Below are 19,933 nucleotides of genomic sequence, written 5' to 3'. Positions count from 1 at the left end.
ATGCTTCGAAACTACAGACTGGGACTCAATGAGGGCTGCCTGTGACAGTCTGGATGACTACACGGACACTGTAACCTCGTATATCCACTTCTGCGAGGACAGCATTGTGCCATCACGCACCAGGGTGTGTTATAACAGTGACAAACCCTGGTTTACTCCCAAACTGAAGCAGCTGTGGATAGAGAAGAGGGAGGCTTTTAAAAGTGGGGACAAAGACTGCTACAAAGAGGCCAAGTACAGGTTTAGCAAGGAAGTGGCCACTGCTAGATCACATCACTCTGAGAATATACAGCAGCAGATCTCAGAGAACGACGCGGCCTCTGTATGGAAAGGTTTTAGGCAGATTACCAACTACAAGCCTAAAACCCCCCACTCCACAGACGACCTACAAACTGCAAATAGACTGAACGAGTTCTATTGTCGTTTTGATGGTCAGTTCAGCAGCCTTCACACCTCCACCAGTCCCAACTACAATACAGCCAACACAAATATTCACCCCCCAACCTCCCCCACTCCCCACACCTCAGAGAAGCCCACATCATCAAGGACTCCCACCCCAGAGTCCCCCTCCTCCCCCACCCCCACAGTCTTTTGTATTCAGGAGGACCAGGTGCTAAAGCAGTTCAGGAGTGTCAAAGCTCGCAAAGCTCCAGGTCCAGATGGTGTCTCACCTGCCACACTGAGACACTGTGCTAACGAGCTTGCCCCATTGTTCACGAACATCTTCAACTCCTCACTGGAGGCTTGCCACGTGCCTGTCTGCTTTAAAACCGCTACCATTGTTCCTGTCCCCAAGAAGCCAAGGATCACTGGACTAAATGACTACAGACCTGTGGCACTGACCTCTGTGGTCATGAAGTCATTTGAGCGTCTGGTGCTGTCCCACCTCAAGTCCCTCACAGCCCCCCTTCTGGACCCCCTGCAGTTTGCCTACAGAGCCAACAGGTCTGTGGACGACGCCATCAACCTGACTCTGCACTTCATCCTACAGCATCTGGACTCCCAGGGAACCTACGCCAGGATCCTGTTTGTGGACTTCAGCTCTGCCTTCAACACCATCATCCCTGATCTCCTCCAAGACAAGCTGTCCCAGATGAACGTGCCAGATCCCATCTGCAGGTGGATCATTGACTTCCTGATGAACAGGAAGCAGCACGTGAGGCTGGGGAAGAATGTCTCGGACTCCCGGACCATCAGCACTGGCACTCCTCAGGGCTGTGTCCTCTCTCCTCTGCTCTTCTCCCTGTATACCAACTGCTGCACCTCTGACCACCAGTCTGTCAAGCTTATTAAGTTTGCAGACGACATGACTCTCATCGGACTCATCTCAGACGGGGACGAGTCGGCCTACAGGATGGAGGTCAAACGTCTGGTGTCCTGGTGCAGCCACAATAACCTGGTACTGAACGCCCAGAAGACAGTGGAGATTATAGTGGACTTTAGGAAGCACACAGCCCCTCTACCCTCCATCATCCTGACTGACACCCCCATCACCACAGTGGACTCTTTTCGCTTCCTGGGAACTACCATCACCCAGGACCACAAGTGGGAGCCCACCATCCCCTCTGTCATCAAAAAGGCCCAGCAGAGGATGTACTTCCTGCGGCAGTTGAAGAAATTCAACTTGCCAGCAAGGACCATGGTGCAGTTCTATACTGCCATCATTGAGTCCATCCTTACCTCCTCCATCACTGTGTGGTACGCTGGAGCCACCACTAGGGACAAACAGAGACTACAGCGCGTTGTGCACTCTGCTGAGAAGGTGATTGGCTGTAACCTCCCATCTCTCCAGGACCTGTACACCTCCAGGACACTGGGGCGTGCAGGTCGGATCACAGCCGACCACTCTCACCCTGGGCACAGACTTTTTGACCCTCTCCCCTCAGGCAGGAGGCTACGGTCCATACGGACCAGAACCTCCCGCCATAAGAACAGTTTCTTCCCCTCTGCTGTTGGACTCATGAACAATTACCCTAAGACTGTTACCACCACCCTCCACAAACGCTGATGACCCTATGTCTATGCACCTGTCTGACTGCACTGATGTACATATTAGTGGAATATAGTTTACATTCTTTTATCTTTTAATTAGTCTCTGCACTGTATATTTTGTAATTTTGTAATATTGTGCTATAGTTATAGCTCTAATATCTCTGTATATTTGCAATTTGTATACTTGTATATTGTCTTATAGTTTTTATACTTATTTGTTTTTTTCTGTAAGCACGAAGTACCGCAGCAATTTCCTAATGCTGTGAACCTGTTCACCCATATGGCAATAAAAACCTTCTGATTCTGATTCTGATTCTGATTATGGCTCTTTGGTAGATTAAAAACTATTAAAACACACCAGTCACCTTCTTCCACACCCACCTACCTGCGGCAGATCACAGAATGTGTTAGTCCGCCTCTGAATATAGTCCCAAACAAATGCACCGTGTCCTCTTTCAGTAATTTACACTGAAGGTTTTAAGAAACAGCAGATCTCTGAGAGTCTGTTTGAGCCTCACAGTGAGTCTGAGGACACAGGAAGTTTTTGTAGTGGGTTTGTTAACTCTGATAAATATAAAGAACAACATCAGTCTTTGTTTGTATGTCAACGTCACGATTCCTCCAAGTTTTTAGGAAGTCGCCAAATTGAACTGATCCTGTGCCCACAGACTGTATATAAAAGCTGGACGTAGCCACAGTGCCATCACCCATTTGTTAGTCCTGAAACATCAAGCTGTGGGACGCTGCACGCTCTTTAGGTAGAAAACTCAATCACAAAGTAGCCCCGCCTTTTTTTTATCGACCTTTTCAACTCTGAGGATCATAATTGACTAAATAAACACATTCAAGAAGACCTGAAAGCTGCGGTTGAGGCTGTAAACTTACCAAGAGCTTTTTTTATTGAGGTCAAAGGTCAGGTAAGAGGAGGGTCATCTTGTCAGATTTCTAGTCAGATTCTGTTTTAGCAGCGCCCTCTGCTGGCCGTTAGACTGCAGGATTAAAGTGCTTCCACCACCGCTGCTCGGCCCCGATTCCTCCTTCCTTCAGCAAAAATATGAACACAAACCAATTCTGAGGGTTTTTTAAGGCTCCTGGACTTTAAATCAAATTCTTTGTTTTATTCAGGCGCTCACGTTTATACGAGTGCATCATTATTTAGTTTTTGTGTTTCTGTCTTGTGTGTCGCACTGAGCATTCAAATACATTTAGGTTTAAATCAAAGGGTTTTTATGCATTATTGTAAAGAGTCTGACTGCTGAGGACTGTCAGATGTCTCAGTCTTAAAGTCCCTATTTTTGTCCTTTTTGGGGTCAAAGTTCATCTCAGAGTCAATAAAATGAGGGAAATGTCGTCTCTGCTGCACTCTCGTATGCAGAGGCACGAACCATCGTTCACTGTGAATTTGTTCTCTTTTTAGATTAAATACTTTTTGTCATAAAAGTCTCTGTGATTTTTACTTGTAAAATTAAACTTAATATTTTACCGTCTGTTCTTCAAAGGCTGCAGATTATTTTTACTCAGTAATTACAGGAAGTTTCTCAGCTCATATTTATACCCACACATGATCCAAAATGTTCCATTAAGTCATTAATGCCACTATGCTGTTTGTGCAGTGAGCTAGATTTAAATGTGGGTTATTGTGGTGTTCTGGATCAGCAGGTATCCTGAAAAATGTTAAACTTGGTTCATTTTTATTAGATTTATTAGCAGCATGTTTACCTGATGGAGCAGCCAATCATTTGCTGGGTTCAGGTTAATAAACATCTGGTTTTATATATTCTATATTTTCAGGTTTTATGTTTTTGATATAGAGGCTTTAGACTGAGGTCCAATCCAGACATCAGTAACCAAACTCTGTCCAGCGAGGAGAAACATCCACACTCACCTGCAGCAGGTGATTAGCCTGAGGCTGGAAAAGGTGCCAAAGTGTCCTGATTCCAAAGCCACGAAGGAACCGACTGCCTGGTTCTAAGGAGAAACACAGGGAGGGGTTCATGCTGTCATCCATGCATTCATGTTCTTCTGTCTGTCCAGTTCAGGGTCACAGGGCTGCTGGATCCCATCCCAAGTGGGGTACACCCTGCACAGGTTGCTAGTCCAACGCTAACACAGAGACTCACCAGCTGACCCAACGAGTATGTCTGTGTGTGGGAGGAAGGTGAGAGAACCCACACAGAGAACCTCACTCTGAAAGGCTCCGGCCAGCTGGTGGATTCAAACCCAGGACCTTCTTATTGTGAGGTGATGGTACTACCCACTGCACCACTGCCTGTACATGTAGAGTGTACTGCCTTTATTATAGTTCACTCAGAACATTTGAAATGATTGATTTGTTATCAGCCTAAAGAGTTGAAGTTTGCCATCTCAGCTCAGAGCTCATCACTCCTGATCCTACATGTAAAATTAGGGAGCAAACCCACCAAAGCCAAAAGGTGGATGCTGAGGCTGTGGAGGAGGGGGCCAGATGAGAAATGCTGCAGTTTAAATAGAAACCAAACAGGGAGGGTGTATAAATAACATTTTATTTTATGAAGTCTGCTCACCCTGACTCTAAAAATGTTTCTCTGGATTCATTCACTGTCAGTTATGTGAGAGTTACGAGGTAAAATGATTGATGTTTCAGAGTTATAATGTGGAATCTAATGATGCATCAACTCAGTCAAGAAACAGGAAGTTTGATCAAAGCAGCAGAAAAAACATGATTAACAATAACGTTGAGCCGCCAACATTTGGTGAAATCATAAAAGATCAACAGCAGGACTCACAGCTGTGGTCCACAGTGACAGTGGGAGCGTCTCCAGTGTGGAGAGAACAGACCTGACTGGGACTAAAGGGCCAAAAATCAGTGAGGCTAATCAGAAAAACAGGCTTCAGTTTGCTGAGGAGGTTCTTCTGAGCCTCCATCCTCTTCATCTTCCTGCTGCAGGCTGACCTTAGATCCATGAAACTAAGATCTTTATGCTACTCCAGGATAATGAAACATCTTCCTCTTGGAGAGTCTTCCAGACTCAGCTGGATGCTGAGATGAAGGAAGGATCCTGGGATCATCTGTTATCTCATGCAGGCCTTTCAGGGCCGTTCCAGAATTGCAGGACCCACGAATTAAAACTCTGTACAAAATACTAATTTAATTTAATTTAGTTTTATTTATACAGCACCCAATCACAGCAAAGCACAGGTTAACGGGTATGAAATCACTGACTACTGACCAATCAGCTCTCTGGAAAATAGCATCATCATTCCTGGAAGAGCCACTGGACCTCAAAAGTAAGAGAATCTTAAGATTTTACCAGCAGGAAACAGATCCTTAGATACAATCTCATTGCTGCTTTTTGTCCTGTTGGCTGTAATAGTAAAATTATTTTATCGTTCTATAAGCCTAAATAAATAAGCCTCAAACAGTACCTACTTACTACTTACTGATAACCTGAATTCTGTTTTATATTCTTTAGTCTCAGAACATTACCAGCTGCTCTGCTGCCAGCAGACTTGTCTGTTTCTGATTGGTCAGATGCTGCAAACTCTGCCTCAGCTAGCCTGTCAGATCCCAGGATATCTCAGCCTGGCTGTTAGAGTGAAGGAAGCCAGATTAGGAAAAGACGTCCCGGGAATGCTGAACAGTCACCTGCTGAAAACATTTGGCAATCATGGAACAAAAAAACACCTGGAAGTGCTGAAGTCCAACAGCCACCAAGAACAGAGAAACACTTGGTGTTAAAGACGTCTCATTCCCAACTATCCACAAATACGCTGCTGGCATCAAATTCACAATGAGCACAGATTTTAAATATGCATAAAATCTGTTTTCTTTTCTGTTATTTTCAATTAAATACAGGGTTTAAATGATTTTCCAATCATGACTTTCTCATTTTACATTTTTTGGAATCAGAGTTGCAGAAACTAAACTAGAAAGCAGAGCGTCACAGAGCGGTTAAATGTTTCTGATGATGAGGACACAAGAGATTATCTGATCGGTGCTTACAGAGAATACTGACCCAGCCTGTAAGGAAATATTAAGAGACAACAAACCTGTTTCTGGGGGTAAAAATTACTCAGACATGAAAAATAAAATACTAAAACATGCATTAGTTGGTAAATCTAGTTATTAAAAAGGTGGTTCCAAAATATTATTTCAAATGTAAAAGAACTTTTGAGCATCCCCAAAGCTGGAGAAGAACAGGTGATCTCAGGTTCCTGTCATATTCAAATAAGTTTATTTTGTTATTTACCACAACAGCAAACTGTCTCTGCTGCATGTGGCTAATAGGTTAGCATTCTGCTAACAGCAGCTAACTATGGTCACTGGAGTCTCTAGCCTCGCACATGTGGAGACACCAGTAACAGGTTTTTCCTCTGTGGGTGTCACCACATGGGGAACATCGATTTGAAATGTGAACAGGTTGGTGGGGTGCTGAAGGCCTCTGCTTCAGACTCCTCACAGTCACCCCGCCCGCCTGATTTCATCAGCATTTAGCCACGCCACTGAGCCAGGCCCCCAAAGCTACAAACAGCCTACATTCATTACAAGTACCTTTATTATTAAATGAGACTGAGGACTAACTAAGCATTCGACACAGAGCTGGAGAACCATAGGACACGACTATGCTACTAGCATTTAAGCTAATCCCAAAGCCTGGCCCTGAAAAAGCTGCACTTACACCTGCAGCAGATGAAGCTTTGATACAGCACGTGTACTTTACAGCTGGCAGCAGAACAACAGGAACAGGAAGTGATGCAATACTGCATCAACATGCCAACACCTGCTGATCACCTGAGCTGGTAGCAAAACAAAAACAAAATGTTTTAATGTAACAAAGTTACAGGTAGATAAACCTGAGTCTGCTTTTTCTCATGTGGAGTTTAATTATAACTCAGGATGAAAAAGAATGACATGATTTATTGTTGTTGTTAGGAGATGAGTGAGGGAGGCGGATCCTAAGTCAGTGTGGCGGTCACATGGACACGGGGAGTGATGTACAGAGCAGGTGGTTTCGAACCCACACCCTTAAACCGATGTCACTATTTAATCTGCTGAGCAGCTGATGTTCTTTTCTGGGATGTTTCTAAATGAATTTTCTGTGGCAGAGTTTCTCACACGAGTCCTCAGGTGCTTTTTCACGTCTGCACTGTTACCAGATCTTTTCCTGCTGGAGGGTTTCTCTCCGGCGTGACTCTTCAGATGCTGTTTTAGACTCCGTCTGTGAGTAAATCTTCTCCCACACTCGGAGCAGCTGAAAGCTTTTTCTCTCGTGTGGATCAACATGTGAGAGTTAAGGTCGGCACTGCGGCCGAATGTTCTACTGCACCTCCAGCAGCTGTAGGGTTTCTCTCCAGTGTGAATGCACAGGTGCTGTTTCAGATTCCCGCTGTGTGTGAATGTTTTACTGCAGAACTTGCAGCTGAATGGTTTCTCTCCTGTGTGTGTCCTCAGGTGGTTTGTTAGCGTCGTCTTGTCTTTAAAGCCTCGCCCACACTCAGAGCAGCTGAACGGTTTCTTTTCTGTGTGGATCCCCATGTGTCTCTGCAGGTTTCCACTGTCCACAAACCTTTTCCCACACTGACAGCAGCTGATGGGCTTCTCTCCGGTGTGGGCTCTCAGGTGTCTGTTCAGATTTCTGCTGTGACCAAATTGTTTCCCACACACGGAGCAGCTGAACAGTTTCTCACCATCATCACGTGATGTCTGAGGTGCTGCAGGTTCACAGCTCTGCTCACGGTCAGCATCACTGACGTCTGTGCCAGAAGACTCAGAAGTTTTCCCCTCAGGCTGCGGTTCTGGATCAGGTTCTGCTCCTCCCACAGACTCAGTCTGGCTGTGAGGAAGCTGTGAGGATTCAGGTCTCTCTTCATCCTCCTCCTCCTCCTCGCTCTTCACAGGGAGGGGACTGAACATAAACTGGGTGATGCTGACCTCCTCCTGCTCATCTTTAATGCCCGGGTCCTCTTGGTCCAGGCTACAGCTCCACTCCTGCGCCTCCTTTTCACCAACTATGACTTTTCGGACTCCTGGAGGTAAACCTGAAACAGACAGGAACGCTGAGCTCATCCTGTCCTGAAACCAGGAATGTTTTCACACACTGACAGTTTCAGTAAGTCGGAGCAACCAGGACATGAACATTTCTTCACATAAACACTGAAAGCACAAAAAGATGTCATCATCTGTTTACAGGTTTCAGACGTTTGTAGGGAGACGCTCGCATGACCTTTGACCTCATAAAGACCAACAGTGTTTATTCTATCTTTTATTTTATTTTTGTTTGTTTGTTTAAAAACAAACAGCTCATTACTTTCAGGTGATCACACATCTTCCTCTGTCTCCTCCTCACAGCTCCGCGTGCTGGTGGGAGGAGCTAAACGGAGGTGACGTACCTTCAGAGAGGTGCGAAACTGCTTGAAATGCCACGCTAGCGTTAGCTTAGCATCAGCAGCGATTCCGTTTCCTGCAGCAGGAAGTAAACTAACCGTCTTTTCTCGGTTCCATTTCCGCTTTTAGATCGATTTCCGGCGGCTCGCGGTGTCGGACCGCCTCTGTTCTGTCCACAGAACCGGGATCAGGAGGTTTTTCGGGATCCATCCGAGAACCGAGCGCAGCGTCAAGTTCGCTAAAGTGTCCGCGGTCACTTCCGGGACATTTGAAAATAAAATGCACAAGAAGGCAAAAGCTGGAAACTTCCGGTGTGACACCATCAAAATAAAGAGATTAATTTTAGAGTTACTACCTCAAGTAGTTTACCTAAATACACATTTACACATTTTAAGTTATTTTTACTTTATTTGAGTATCTCCAGTTCTGTCCTATTAAAATCTGAAGTTCTCTATTACAGTTACTCAGCAGTTTTAGTTACTTTACTGAGCTGACATCATATCCAGTTTAATGGATCGATAATTCTATCTGTAATATTTGTGAGCTTTGGACTAAATGAGCATTGAAGTCTCACTCTAACAAGTAATTAAAACAATTAAAAGTTAATCAATAAATTATCAGCTTGATCAGGAGTTCAACCATGTGATCAGGTCCTTATTGATCGGTATGATGATTGATTTCATATTTTGACCTAACTTCATAGTTTCTTTTCTTTCCTAAAGGGGATGATAAAGGAAGCTACAGAGCCTCCTAAAGGAAGCATTGATCTTTTCCTGGCTCTGATCGGCTTCACTGAAACTCAGTCTGCCTCACTGATCACAAACTGTGAGGTAAACTAAACTGTGTTTCGTGTTTCTACAGGAAACAGGAAGCACACCTGAGGCTCTTTTATATATTTTAAAGTTTGCTATTTATCATTATTATTAATTATTATTAATCTCTGTCTCTCTCCCCCCTCAGCAGATGACCCCCCCTCCCTGAGCCTGGTTCTGCTGGAGGTTAAAAGGAGTTTTTCCTTCCCACTGTCACCAAGTGCTGCTCATAGGGGGTCGTTTGACTGTTGGGTTTTCTCTGTATTATTGTAGGGTCTTTAACTACAATATAAAGCACCTTGAGGCGACTGCTTGTTGTGTTTTGGCGCTATATAAATAAATTAAAATAAACTGAACTGTATTCTTTCTGATAGCTGTAAAAGTTCAAAGATGCTTCTAAAACAAAAACCAGTAAACTCAGACCTGCACAGATCTATCGTGATACCTCTTCAATGAGTGGAATCATCATTTCTATGTTCTTCTGAGCAGCTTGCAGTGCCTACATATGTGTAAAAGATGGTTATTGATTACTGTTCTGCCTCAGGCATATTTGGATCCACTTTCAGGGTTTCTAACTGGGCCCCCTGTTAAACCTGTGGTTTGATCCCAAAGTCAAGTTCTCTTATTTTATGTTCTCAGCACACAGCAGAGTGTTAACAAGGAATACACAGAGCACAGTGTTCACTCTGATCTCTGTGTGCATGACACATTTTATATGACCTGCCTGTACTGGAATAATAGTAATAATGAGCACAGCGTCATATAAATGTGCGTGCCACTGTAAAAACAGGTAAAAGTGATGTTGATGTCATTGTGGTGATGACTGGAAAAAAAGACAAAAACTGATGAGACACACTGAAATACAGCTGCCTTCAAGAGCCTCCAAAAAAGCAGGAATTTCAATACTTTCCCATGTTTGGGGGATTGTTTCATATCTTGAAGTATCACAACACAATGTGAAACTAACCACTGAGGCCATCGACATGATGAAAATTAACTGAGCTCACAAATCAAGTGAGGAGGATTTTCTCAGAGCTCTATACCCAAATTTCCCCTCTGTGGGACAATAAAGGATGTTTCTTCTTCTTCTTCTTCTATACAATATTTTGCAAGCTGAGAAGTCGCCCCCTGCTGGTCACTCCAAAGACTGCAGGTTGAACATACTTCCACCTTCACTTCTTTTATTATACAGTCTGTGCACCACGATAACCACATCCATCCTTACCAGAGAGGATCCATCCACGCAGACTCCACACAGACGGGACAGAGCCAGCTGCAGGATTCAAACCTGTGACCCTCTTCCTGTGAGGAGACCGTGTTTATCACAGCACCACCGTGTATTACGCACTGTGCAGTACGTTAATGACAAATTAGTGTAATTCAGTCAGACCACTCATGTTTGTAATAATGTGCAGATAGTGTTCAGTCTATTGATGGCTTTAAAAACACACAGCAAATCTGTCAGGAAAGTAAACACCGATTTAATTTGTAGCTTTAAATGTTTGATCATAACAGCAGAAAACAGGATTATTAATAAGATTAATGATGATCCAGGATGACTGTTTAATGCAGTGCAGCTTTAATAATGAAAGGCCTGCTGAGAGTCACCAAAGGAGTAAAAAGATTCAGTTTCACCAAATAATTTATTAATCCATCATTTTGTTACAGAGGAGAATACGTATGTACTGTAGTTACTACATTATTAGTACCACTTACAAATGCAGTTTTCTGTAATCACTGTTTAACAATCAGTTGGTCAGAGAGGAGGTGAAGGACGGCAAGTTAATGCACAAAAATACTAAAGTAGGGTTTTCAGCAGCAACTCTGAGATCCATAGTTTCATCTCTCTCAGTAAAAACAGTCTGAGCTTCCTGTGAGCTGTGATGATGTTTCTGTACAGTTTACTGTGAAAGGGTCAGAATAACATGTACGCTCATCACTTCAGTCCAGGACTGAAAAAAGGCTTCAAGAACTGAAAGAGGAAACGCTGAGACCATCTCTGCTCTGAGGAAACTAAAGCTGATGATGGAGACTAGTTTCCTGTCTCAGTAACAAACACTCAGTATTCAGATCTTAGCATCTTTTTTTTCACATTATGAATTATTTTCAGTGCATCTTTACACGTTTTAACAGCTGCGGCTCCAACACTTAAATCCATGTTTGGCCTTCCTGATCAGTTCCCATGGAAACGGGAAGCCTGATGTTTCCTGTCAGTACAAACAGGATCAAACGACTAAATCTGAGTCATAGAGGGAACTCTGGAGGTCAAAGGTCACTGTACAAAGGCCAACAGTCTTCACTGAGTCAGAGCTCAAACCTGCATATAAATCATCAGACTGAACCTTCACAGAAGGTAAAACAGTCGCTCTGAATCTGGAAACATCTGGAAGGCTACAGAGCCTTGAGGTCACCGATACCTGCTCTGTGCTGCACACGGAAGCATCTACAGTCTGACTGGTTCAAACATGAAAACAATGAAACACACAAACACAGGATTATCACACTGCAGCGCTATAATCTGTGAATACCTGTATGAGCAGCGGGCGGCACACCTGTGAGGAAAAACTGCTCATCGATCAGGAATAATGACACATGGAAAACATGTTTCCTTTAATTGGATCCATTTTATATTTAATGCTGATTTTCTTTGAAAGAGGCCAGTTTTACCTTCATGTACCTGTTTGAGACGCACAGTTCTGAGCTGAGACTCTGCAGATCAGAGGTATCCAGAGTTACCTGAAGTTATACAAAGGCAAAATGAACTAAACACTCAGCAGAGTGAGAAGAAACAGCTGCTAATACTCAGCTCTGAAACATCTGGGTATTTACTCTCTGGGATGGACTTCAGTGCAATACCAATTTGTACCACAGGGTGGTGCACTGAGTCAGTGTTACCTTTATTTAACCAGGTAAGCCTTAAACCCACCTTCTTATTTATAATGGTGGCCTGAAAAGCAGCAACAATCTGGTCCCTAGATGCATCACGCAGTACTGATATTATAAATATGCAGTACACAGTGAGTACTGTACTTAAACCAGCCTGTATAATAATAATAATAATAATAATAATAATAATAATAATAATAATAATAATAATAACAATAATAATAATAATAATAATAATAATAATAATAATAATAATAATAACAATAATAATAATAATAATAATAACACTCAAACAGGGTCCCAAAATATCAGCTGGGCCAAAAATGTGAGTGGATTTAATCAATAATCAGTTTTATATCATGGAAACCATCAGGTCTGCAGTCCGACCGTGACTCTGATTTTAATGAGCCCAAATTAAAACAAACAGCCATGAAATATTTCAGAAAATATGAAGTTTACCTTTTTGAATTATGAGCATAAAGAAACGTTCTGATGCTTTTATGATATTTTCAGATGTAACAGTATGATGCACCTTCATAGGCAGGCTGCTGAAACTCTCAGGTTATAATATTTAAAATATCTATTTAAAAAAAACTGTGCTGATAATAAAATCCAAAGAAATCCAAAGACATAAAAAGCTCCGTTCATAAGAAGCAGACAGACGGAGGTTCATAACTTTATCTAACGTGCTCAGAGACAGAGGAGGAGGATCTGACTCTGAGACGCTCTAAGGAGGTCAGCCAGCTGAACATCACCGAACTCACAGCTGGATGAGGTTCAGGAAACCAGTGGAGACACTTTCACATCCTTCCTCTGCTGCAGCTCTGACGAGTAAATGATTTCTACATATTTACAGCAATAAGAATATTTTATACTCCTCAAAAACTCAAAGTGATGAAGTGAAAGCAGCAGCGGAGCAGGAAGTTAGTCACTTCCTGCTTTAGAAGCTCCACAGAGGAAGTTCTCAGTTACAGGTAGAGTCTGTGTGGAGCTGAATCAGAACGAGACTAATTTAGCTTTAATTTTTGTTTCTCCTCCAACCAAAGGAGTGAAAGTCACTGCTGAACGAGGCTCGAGCTGCAGAGATCTTCCTCCTTCATACAGCAGTGATGGAGGTGACACGGAGCTGCTGAAGGTTCAGCTGAAGAAGAAAGAGCCGTGAATAAATCCAGAGTTTAAACCTGCAGTTTGTTCCTACAGATCTTTAATGCTGTAACTGTGTTCTGGATGTTTCAAAGCTTTTATTATGTAACACAGAATTTATATTATATTAGTGGCAGATGACCCCCCCTCCCTGAGCCTGGTTCTGATGGAGGATTCTTCCTGTTAAAGGGAGTTTTTCCTCCCACTGTCACCAAGTGCTGCTCACAGGGGGTCGTTCTGATTATTGTGGGGTCTTTACCTCACAGTATGAAGCACCTCGGGGGGACTGTTGTGATTTGGTGCTTTATAAATAAAACTGAATTTATTGAGCTTCACTTTGAGGCTTGTTTTTTAAGAATGGTTTACAGTAATTTCATCGATGAGCAGTTTATCATCAAATATGTGTTTACACCAACCAGGAACCCCAAACATGAAAAATGAATCCAGTGCAGGATGTTAATGTGTCCAAAGGTGACCGAGGCTCTGCAGATGAAGTAAACATGTTTAAGGTGCCTGTCGGGGTGTGAGCAGCAGTCTGAGCAGACATGCTCCGCCCCCTCCTCCAGCTGCTCCGGGGGGGGGGGGGGGGGGGGGGGGGGCACTGAGGTGGAGTCAATGGACCTCTAAACCATGTTTGTGCCTTTTGGAGCCTTTTTAATGGAATTATCAGAGAAATAATTTCTCACTATGGGGTAAAAGATGTTTGTGCTTCAGCTCTGAAATTATTAGTTTGTTACAGTAATCAGCAGGTACAGCTTCAAGGTGGCTGTGTCCATCTTTTATGTACAGTCTGTGTTTTACACAGGGCTCTTTGTTCTCAGCTGAGGGGGGGGGCAGTATCATTTAAACAACATGGCAGTGCTGACAGTCTGAGGCAGGAGGCAAAGCTGTGGGGAACCATTACAGACACAAACTGATTGGTCTGCTCAGAGGTCAGAGGTCGTGATCTCTGCAGATTAAAGAAAATAAAAACACAGATTTTTGTTTTTTTACTCCAATTATACCAAATATGTCACAACACAAGTCACAGTCATTTCAAACAGCCATTTATATACTCTAGAGGACTCTGATGTTTCCACAGAAGGTCGAAGTTAGAGAAGCATTTTTGGTTTACACACACACACACACACACACACACACACACACACACACACACACACACACACACACACACACACACACACACACACACACACACACAGATCTGGTCCTATGAGGTCCATACCTTTGAAAGACGCTCCTCCGATCATACCGCCTGCCATCCCCAGAGGGGGCGCTCCGGCATCCAGGGGGAGTCCGGAGGCCTGGCTGTAGAGCAGGATCTGGTTCCCCTGCATGTCCAGCGGGAAGAGCTGAGCCCGGGCCGAGGCTGCGGACTGAACCTGACCCAGCAGCGCCAAAACGGCACGGCTAGCGTTCTGGTTCTGACCTGCGGTGCTGTCGTGAAGGTGCTGTGCTAATGTCTGGTCCATAAGACCGCCTTCAAACTTGAGGTAGTCTTCTGAGGACTGGCAGTAGTCCACCTACAGACAGAGAGAGGGTTTTACATCTTCAACATAAAGATTATATACAAATATCCATAAACTGAGTTTATTATCTGTACACTGGAAACACAAATAAAAGGTTTCTGCTAAAAATCATATTTTTACACATTCAGGCTGTAATTTAGTCTCAACTGAAGAGAAATTTCTAAGTTTGAAATTCTTTGAGTACAATTTGAGATTTGACAAAAGTGAGCTTCTCTCAAAAATCACATAAACAGCTACTGCGCTTGCAGAATGGTAATGAGAGACAACCCACATCTCTGTGCACTTTTATACCATTCATACTGAACAATATTTATCACTATATTGTGTAATATCCAGTATTCATTCACTAGTGCAATATTCATTCACCAAGTGCAATACTCACCATCTTTATTATTATATGTATACACAAATTTTATTTTTACAGTGTATATATTTTTATACATTCTCTTATATTCTGTATTTTTTATACATTTTATTTGCTGTATATATTTGTATACATTTTATTTTCTGTATATTTTTAGAAGTTCTAATTTATATTTTAAAAAGTTTGAGTTTCTATTGCATGGCACTGAACAGGAGTGCCCCTCCAATCTCATTGTACATCCTATATAATAATAATGGCATTCTATTCTATTCTGTTCTGTACAGCAGCTTGACTGCTCTGCTTCCTATACAGCAGTCTCTCTGCTCTGACCATGACAATACTGAGGAAAATTCAGGCTGGTATCGGCGATACCAATCTGATACCGATACTGTGTGTAAAAATCTTAAATGAAATAAAATCCGAGGGCAAAACAAATGATAGGGCTACAAAATACAAACATTAAGTGTTTTTATTAAGGTCACTGGGTGACTCAAATTAAAATTGCCAGTAAAACATTTTAATAAATAAATGCCACAATAATTGCATGTTTGTCGACATACCTATATTTTAAAATAATCATTTAACAAATAACACAAAGTAGACTAATAATAAATGAGTTATATTTTATTGGTAAAATGTTTTTTATTCATCTTTTCTAGTATATATTTTTATATTTCGCCATAGCAGTTTTTATCACAATTGCTCTGCATTATTTAATGACGCCTATTAAACCACTTTCACTTATCTTACATTTCAGGAAAGCTTACTTGAATAAATCCAGGCTTTTTACCTATGTGAGATTATTCTCATGTAGCCATGTTGCAAATATTACTCCAAGTGGAAATCATGCAGCTATGTGTTGAAGCATGTGTTTATTTCATTACTTATACTATCTTAATTAATCTGTCCAACTCAAACAGTGACTGTGCTTATTGTCCCTTAAAACTCTACATTTCCTTTCTCTGTACCTGGATAGTCCACCAGAGACATCTGTCCTGCCCTAACAGCAGACCTCTGGCTCTCCTCCTCTGTCCACGTCATCATGTATGCCTCATATTCAGTATTATGGTGTATTCTGAGGTGTTTAACGAGGTTTGTCATGTTACCACAACTTCTCAATGTTTTCCCACAAACAGTTTGTATCTTGGCTATTTGTGGAGCTGAAATAGCTCCACACATGATAATTTGCCATTGTGTTGATGTTTGAGTGAGTGAGTGAGCAGTAGCAGCATGCTGCACTTGGGCATTACGTCCTTATGCATTACACACTTACCAGGTGGAAGAAAAAGTAGTTCCCATCAACCCTGTCTCATTTAGGCAAGATCTCAATAATTTAGTTACTGTCATGGTCCTAGGCTGGTGGCCCAGTGTTTTGTGTTCCTGTTGTATAGTTCTGTGTTATTGTGGTTTCTGTCTCCCTGCGCTATTGTTTATCCGTAGGTGTTTAGTCTGTGTGTACAATGTTAGGTTTCTTCCTGTTTTATTTTGGTAGGGCTAGGCGATATGGACCAAAAGTAACATCTTGATATTTTTTCGCTGAATAGTGATATACAATATATATCTCAGTATTTTTTCTTTACAAAAGGTATAAACAAAAAGGCATTTCAGCATCCCAAATGTCACACAGACATTTTTATTAACATTCAGCTGTAGATATACATGAGAAATTGCTCAAAAATCAAGTATTGGCATATTTAAATAATAATGTTCCTCAAAGAAATTAATGCTTTTTTCCTCTATAAAAAAAACTCAGCTGTGCTATTAAAATGTAAATAGAAAGGATACAGAACAATTGTTTAAAAAGCCAGTTTGGTGAAGTCTACTTCACTGCAAAGTACTTCCTCCTGTATGTACTCCTGTACATCCAGTACTGTGACAGACTGAATGAACAAAATTCCATCTGCAGGATTTTAGCTATCTCAGTAAATCCGAAGACATATGCACTAACGTATCACAGCAACGGGCCCACCCGGTCAATGCAGCATCTGCAAGTACTCGAAAAAGACCTTTTTCCGCTACTGAGGTCACGTGACTTACGGTACAAAACAACTTCCACTGCATATGGCGGGACCCTCTTACCTGCATCCAGGGACTCTTGGGTGTCCGGGCAATGCCAAAGCATAGGAATGGACACAGTACGAAGGTTGTATGTACACAAAACATGGCCACAGCAGAGGATTTCAGGTTTCAAAAACTCTCCGACTTCACCAGAAAAAGTCGCTAAATTTGTAGCTAATCGCTTTTGGGGAAAAAAAGTCAGTAGCGGGGTGTGAAAAGCCACTAAATCTAGTGAAAAAGTCACTAAGTTGTGAACACTGCCATGCAGTCGCTTCCTGCATGAGTAACAGGTGAAGTGGAGTGAGGCAGAGCTGTCTGAAGCTGTGCAGAGACAAACTGGGAGAAGAGAAAGGTGAACTGGTGAATCTACAAATATATTTGCAACGCAACTTAGACTATATCGATATAAACTGTTGGAATTATAGTATAAGTTCCATTTTGTTTATTATGAATTATCATATCTTCTGTTTGTATGCTTTTATAAGTTGTTTTATGTACACATTATACTGTTGTTTTTATGTTTGAAATGGAAACACGTGGTGACATTTCTTAAAGAGGAAGTTGTAGTTACCTGCAGGCTGTTTCAAGCCTACAGAACACACACGTGTGCCATGTTACGTATGTACATTCCACGGTACACTTACTACCATATCTGGTAAGGAAGAAGCCGAGAATGTTGTTTATTACATGTTGTAAACTGAGTTCTGTGTAAGCCATGTGATTTTATTGTGAAAGTCCGCAATAAAAGCGCTGCGCAGGAAGCCGTCCCTCGGGACAGATCACTTCCGCTCAGTCCGAGAGCTGAGCTTAAGGAACGGATCTCTCCTCCTTGCACAAGTTAAAAAAGAGTTGTGTGTTTTTTCTTTGAGTTTGCTAAAATGATCTGAACCTATCATAAACGAGATTGTTTCATCTTATATCGCTTATGAAAATATATTGATATTTTTTAGAAACTTGATATAATCGCCCAGCCCTAACTGCTGTGCATCCTATAGTGCAGCTTGACTGCAGTGAGTACACTGAACCGATTGTAATGATAAATGTTAACTAAGGTGTCACCAGCAGGTGTCAGTGTTGTACGAGAGCCCACGTAGGGGAAGTGAAGAGAAGAAGTGTAAAGAGTTAAGATGGAGTTCATGTTACATGTTAAGTCTGAGTCTGTTAATAAATGGCTAGCTGAAGCTAGCCCAATGTTCTTCAAGCTCTTTTATTATAAATAAGATGAGAACATTACATGGTACCAGGATCAGGGTCGAGTAAAGGAAGCAACACAACAAGATGGATGCAGTAAAACCGCCGGGTCCGCTGAAGCTGACTGGAAATGTGGATGCAAGTTGGAGAGCTTTCAAACAGCATTTGCAGCTGTACATGGCGGCAGTCGGAATAGATCGACGAGCAGAGGAAAGAAAAATCGCCGTGCTCCTCACCGTTGCCGGCCCAGAAGCGATAGAAGTCTTCAACACTTTTGTGTTTGCTGAACCTGCCGACAAAGACAAGTTTGACGAGGTCGTAAAGAAGCTTGATGAACACTGCCTGACAAAAAAAAATGAAACGTATGAAAGATACGTGAAAGGCTCCATGATAAGAGATCAAATAGTTTTTGGGACTAATGAAAAGAAGCTCAGAGAGAGATTATTGAGAGAGTCAGACCTCACGTTGGCCGAGGCTGCTAAAATGTGTCAAGCCAGTGAGCTAGCACGATGCCAGATGCAGACATTTCAAGGCCCTGTGCTAGGAGAAAAGCACCAACAAAGTGGTGCAGTGAACGCTGTGGCGCCAAAAAGGACACAGCTGAGCAAGTTTAATGACAGTGCCAACAGGAATAAAATGAATAATAAAGGGATGTTCGCTTGCAAGCGATGTGGTAAAAAACATGAAGCTAGGAGGTGTCCTGCCTTTGGTAAACGGTGCATGAAGTGCAAGGGACTGAATCACTTCACCAAAATGTGTTTCTCAAAGAGGAAGGAACAAAGCGTGCATACAGTCCAGGAAGACATTGATGACAGTGATAACTTGAGTGAAACGTTTTTCATAAAGACGGTGTCACATGCTGAAAATGTGAACGCGCAGTCCTCAGAGGTAGCTGATGTAAACCAAATGGTTAATGTAGCAGCTAATGATAAATGGACTGTTCCTTTGCTAGTTAATGGGATGGTGGTGACATTCAAAATTGATACTGGAGCCAAAGCTAACTTGATTAGTGAAACGGATTTCCAGACATTGAAAGAGAAGCCTAAAAGGTTTGCAGAAGAAATCGCTCCTTTGAAAACTTATAATAATCAGCCGATTCAAATAAAAGGGGGATGTAGTGCATGCTCCAAGGAGAGTACCAGCACCACTCAGACCAGCTTTAAAAAAAGAACTGGAAAGAATGATGCAAATGGGTGTCATTGAGCGTGTGGAAGAGCCTACAGACTGGGTCAACTCTATCACGTGTGTCAAGAAAAATACAGGTGACATTCGAGTGTGCCTTGACCCTAAAGATCTCAATGAAAACATCAAAAGAGAACATTATCAGATTCCAAAACGAGAAGAAATCATGAGTGAGATGGCTGGAGCTTAAGTTCTTCAGTAAACTTGATGCCTCACATGGATTCTGGCAGCTGAGACGTGACCCAGAAAGCAGCAAATATACCACCTTTAACACACCATTTGGGCGTTACTGTTTTCTGAGGCTTCCATTTGGCATCAAATCTGCTCCAGAGATCTTTCACAGAGCTATGGAATCCGTAATTGAGGGTCTTGAAGGTACCAGAGTCTACATTGATGACTTGGTCGTTTGGGG

At 42.3% G+C, this 19,933-nt stretch overlaps 1 protein-coding gene across 1 annotated transcript; it reads right to left on the bottom strand.

Annotated features, from left to right (window-relative positions):
• Positions 1-5,150: 5,150 nt before the first annotated feature.
• Positions 5,151-8,606, bottom strand: LOC115788220 (zinc finger protein 3 homolog). The gene is made up of 2 exons (XM_030741166.1): positions 8,455-8,606; positions 5,151-8,010 (listed from the first exon to the last, which is right to left on the bottom strand). The coding sequence occupies exons 1-2, from the start codon at positions 8,564-8,566 to the stop codon at positions 7,016-7,018; spliced, it is 1,107 nt and encodes a 368-aa protein (XP_030597026.1). The 5' UTR covers positions 8,567-8,606; the 3' UTR covers positions 5,151-7,015.
• Positions 8,607-19,933: the final 11,327 nt, after the last annotated feature.

This window comes from Archocentrus centrarchus, chromosome 11, assembly GCF_007364275.1.
Source record: "Archocentrus centrarchus isolate MPI-CPG fArcCen1 chromosome 11, fArcCen1, whole genome shotgun sequence".
NCBI classification, from domain to species: Eukaryota; Metazoa; Chordata; class Actinopteri; order Cichliformes; family Cichlidae; genus Archocentrus; species Archocentrus centrarchus.
Note: the sequence above shows the minus strand (reverse complement) of the source record. Positions and strands in the feature narration are given on the sequence as shown.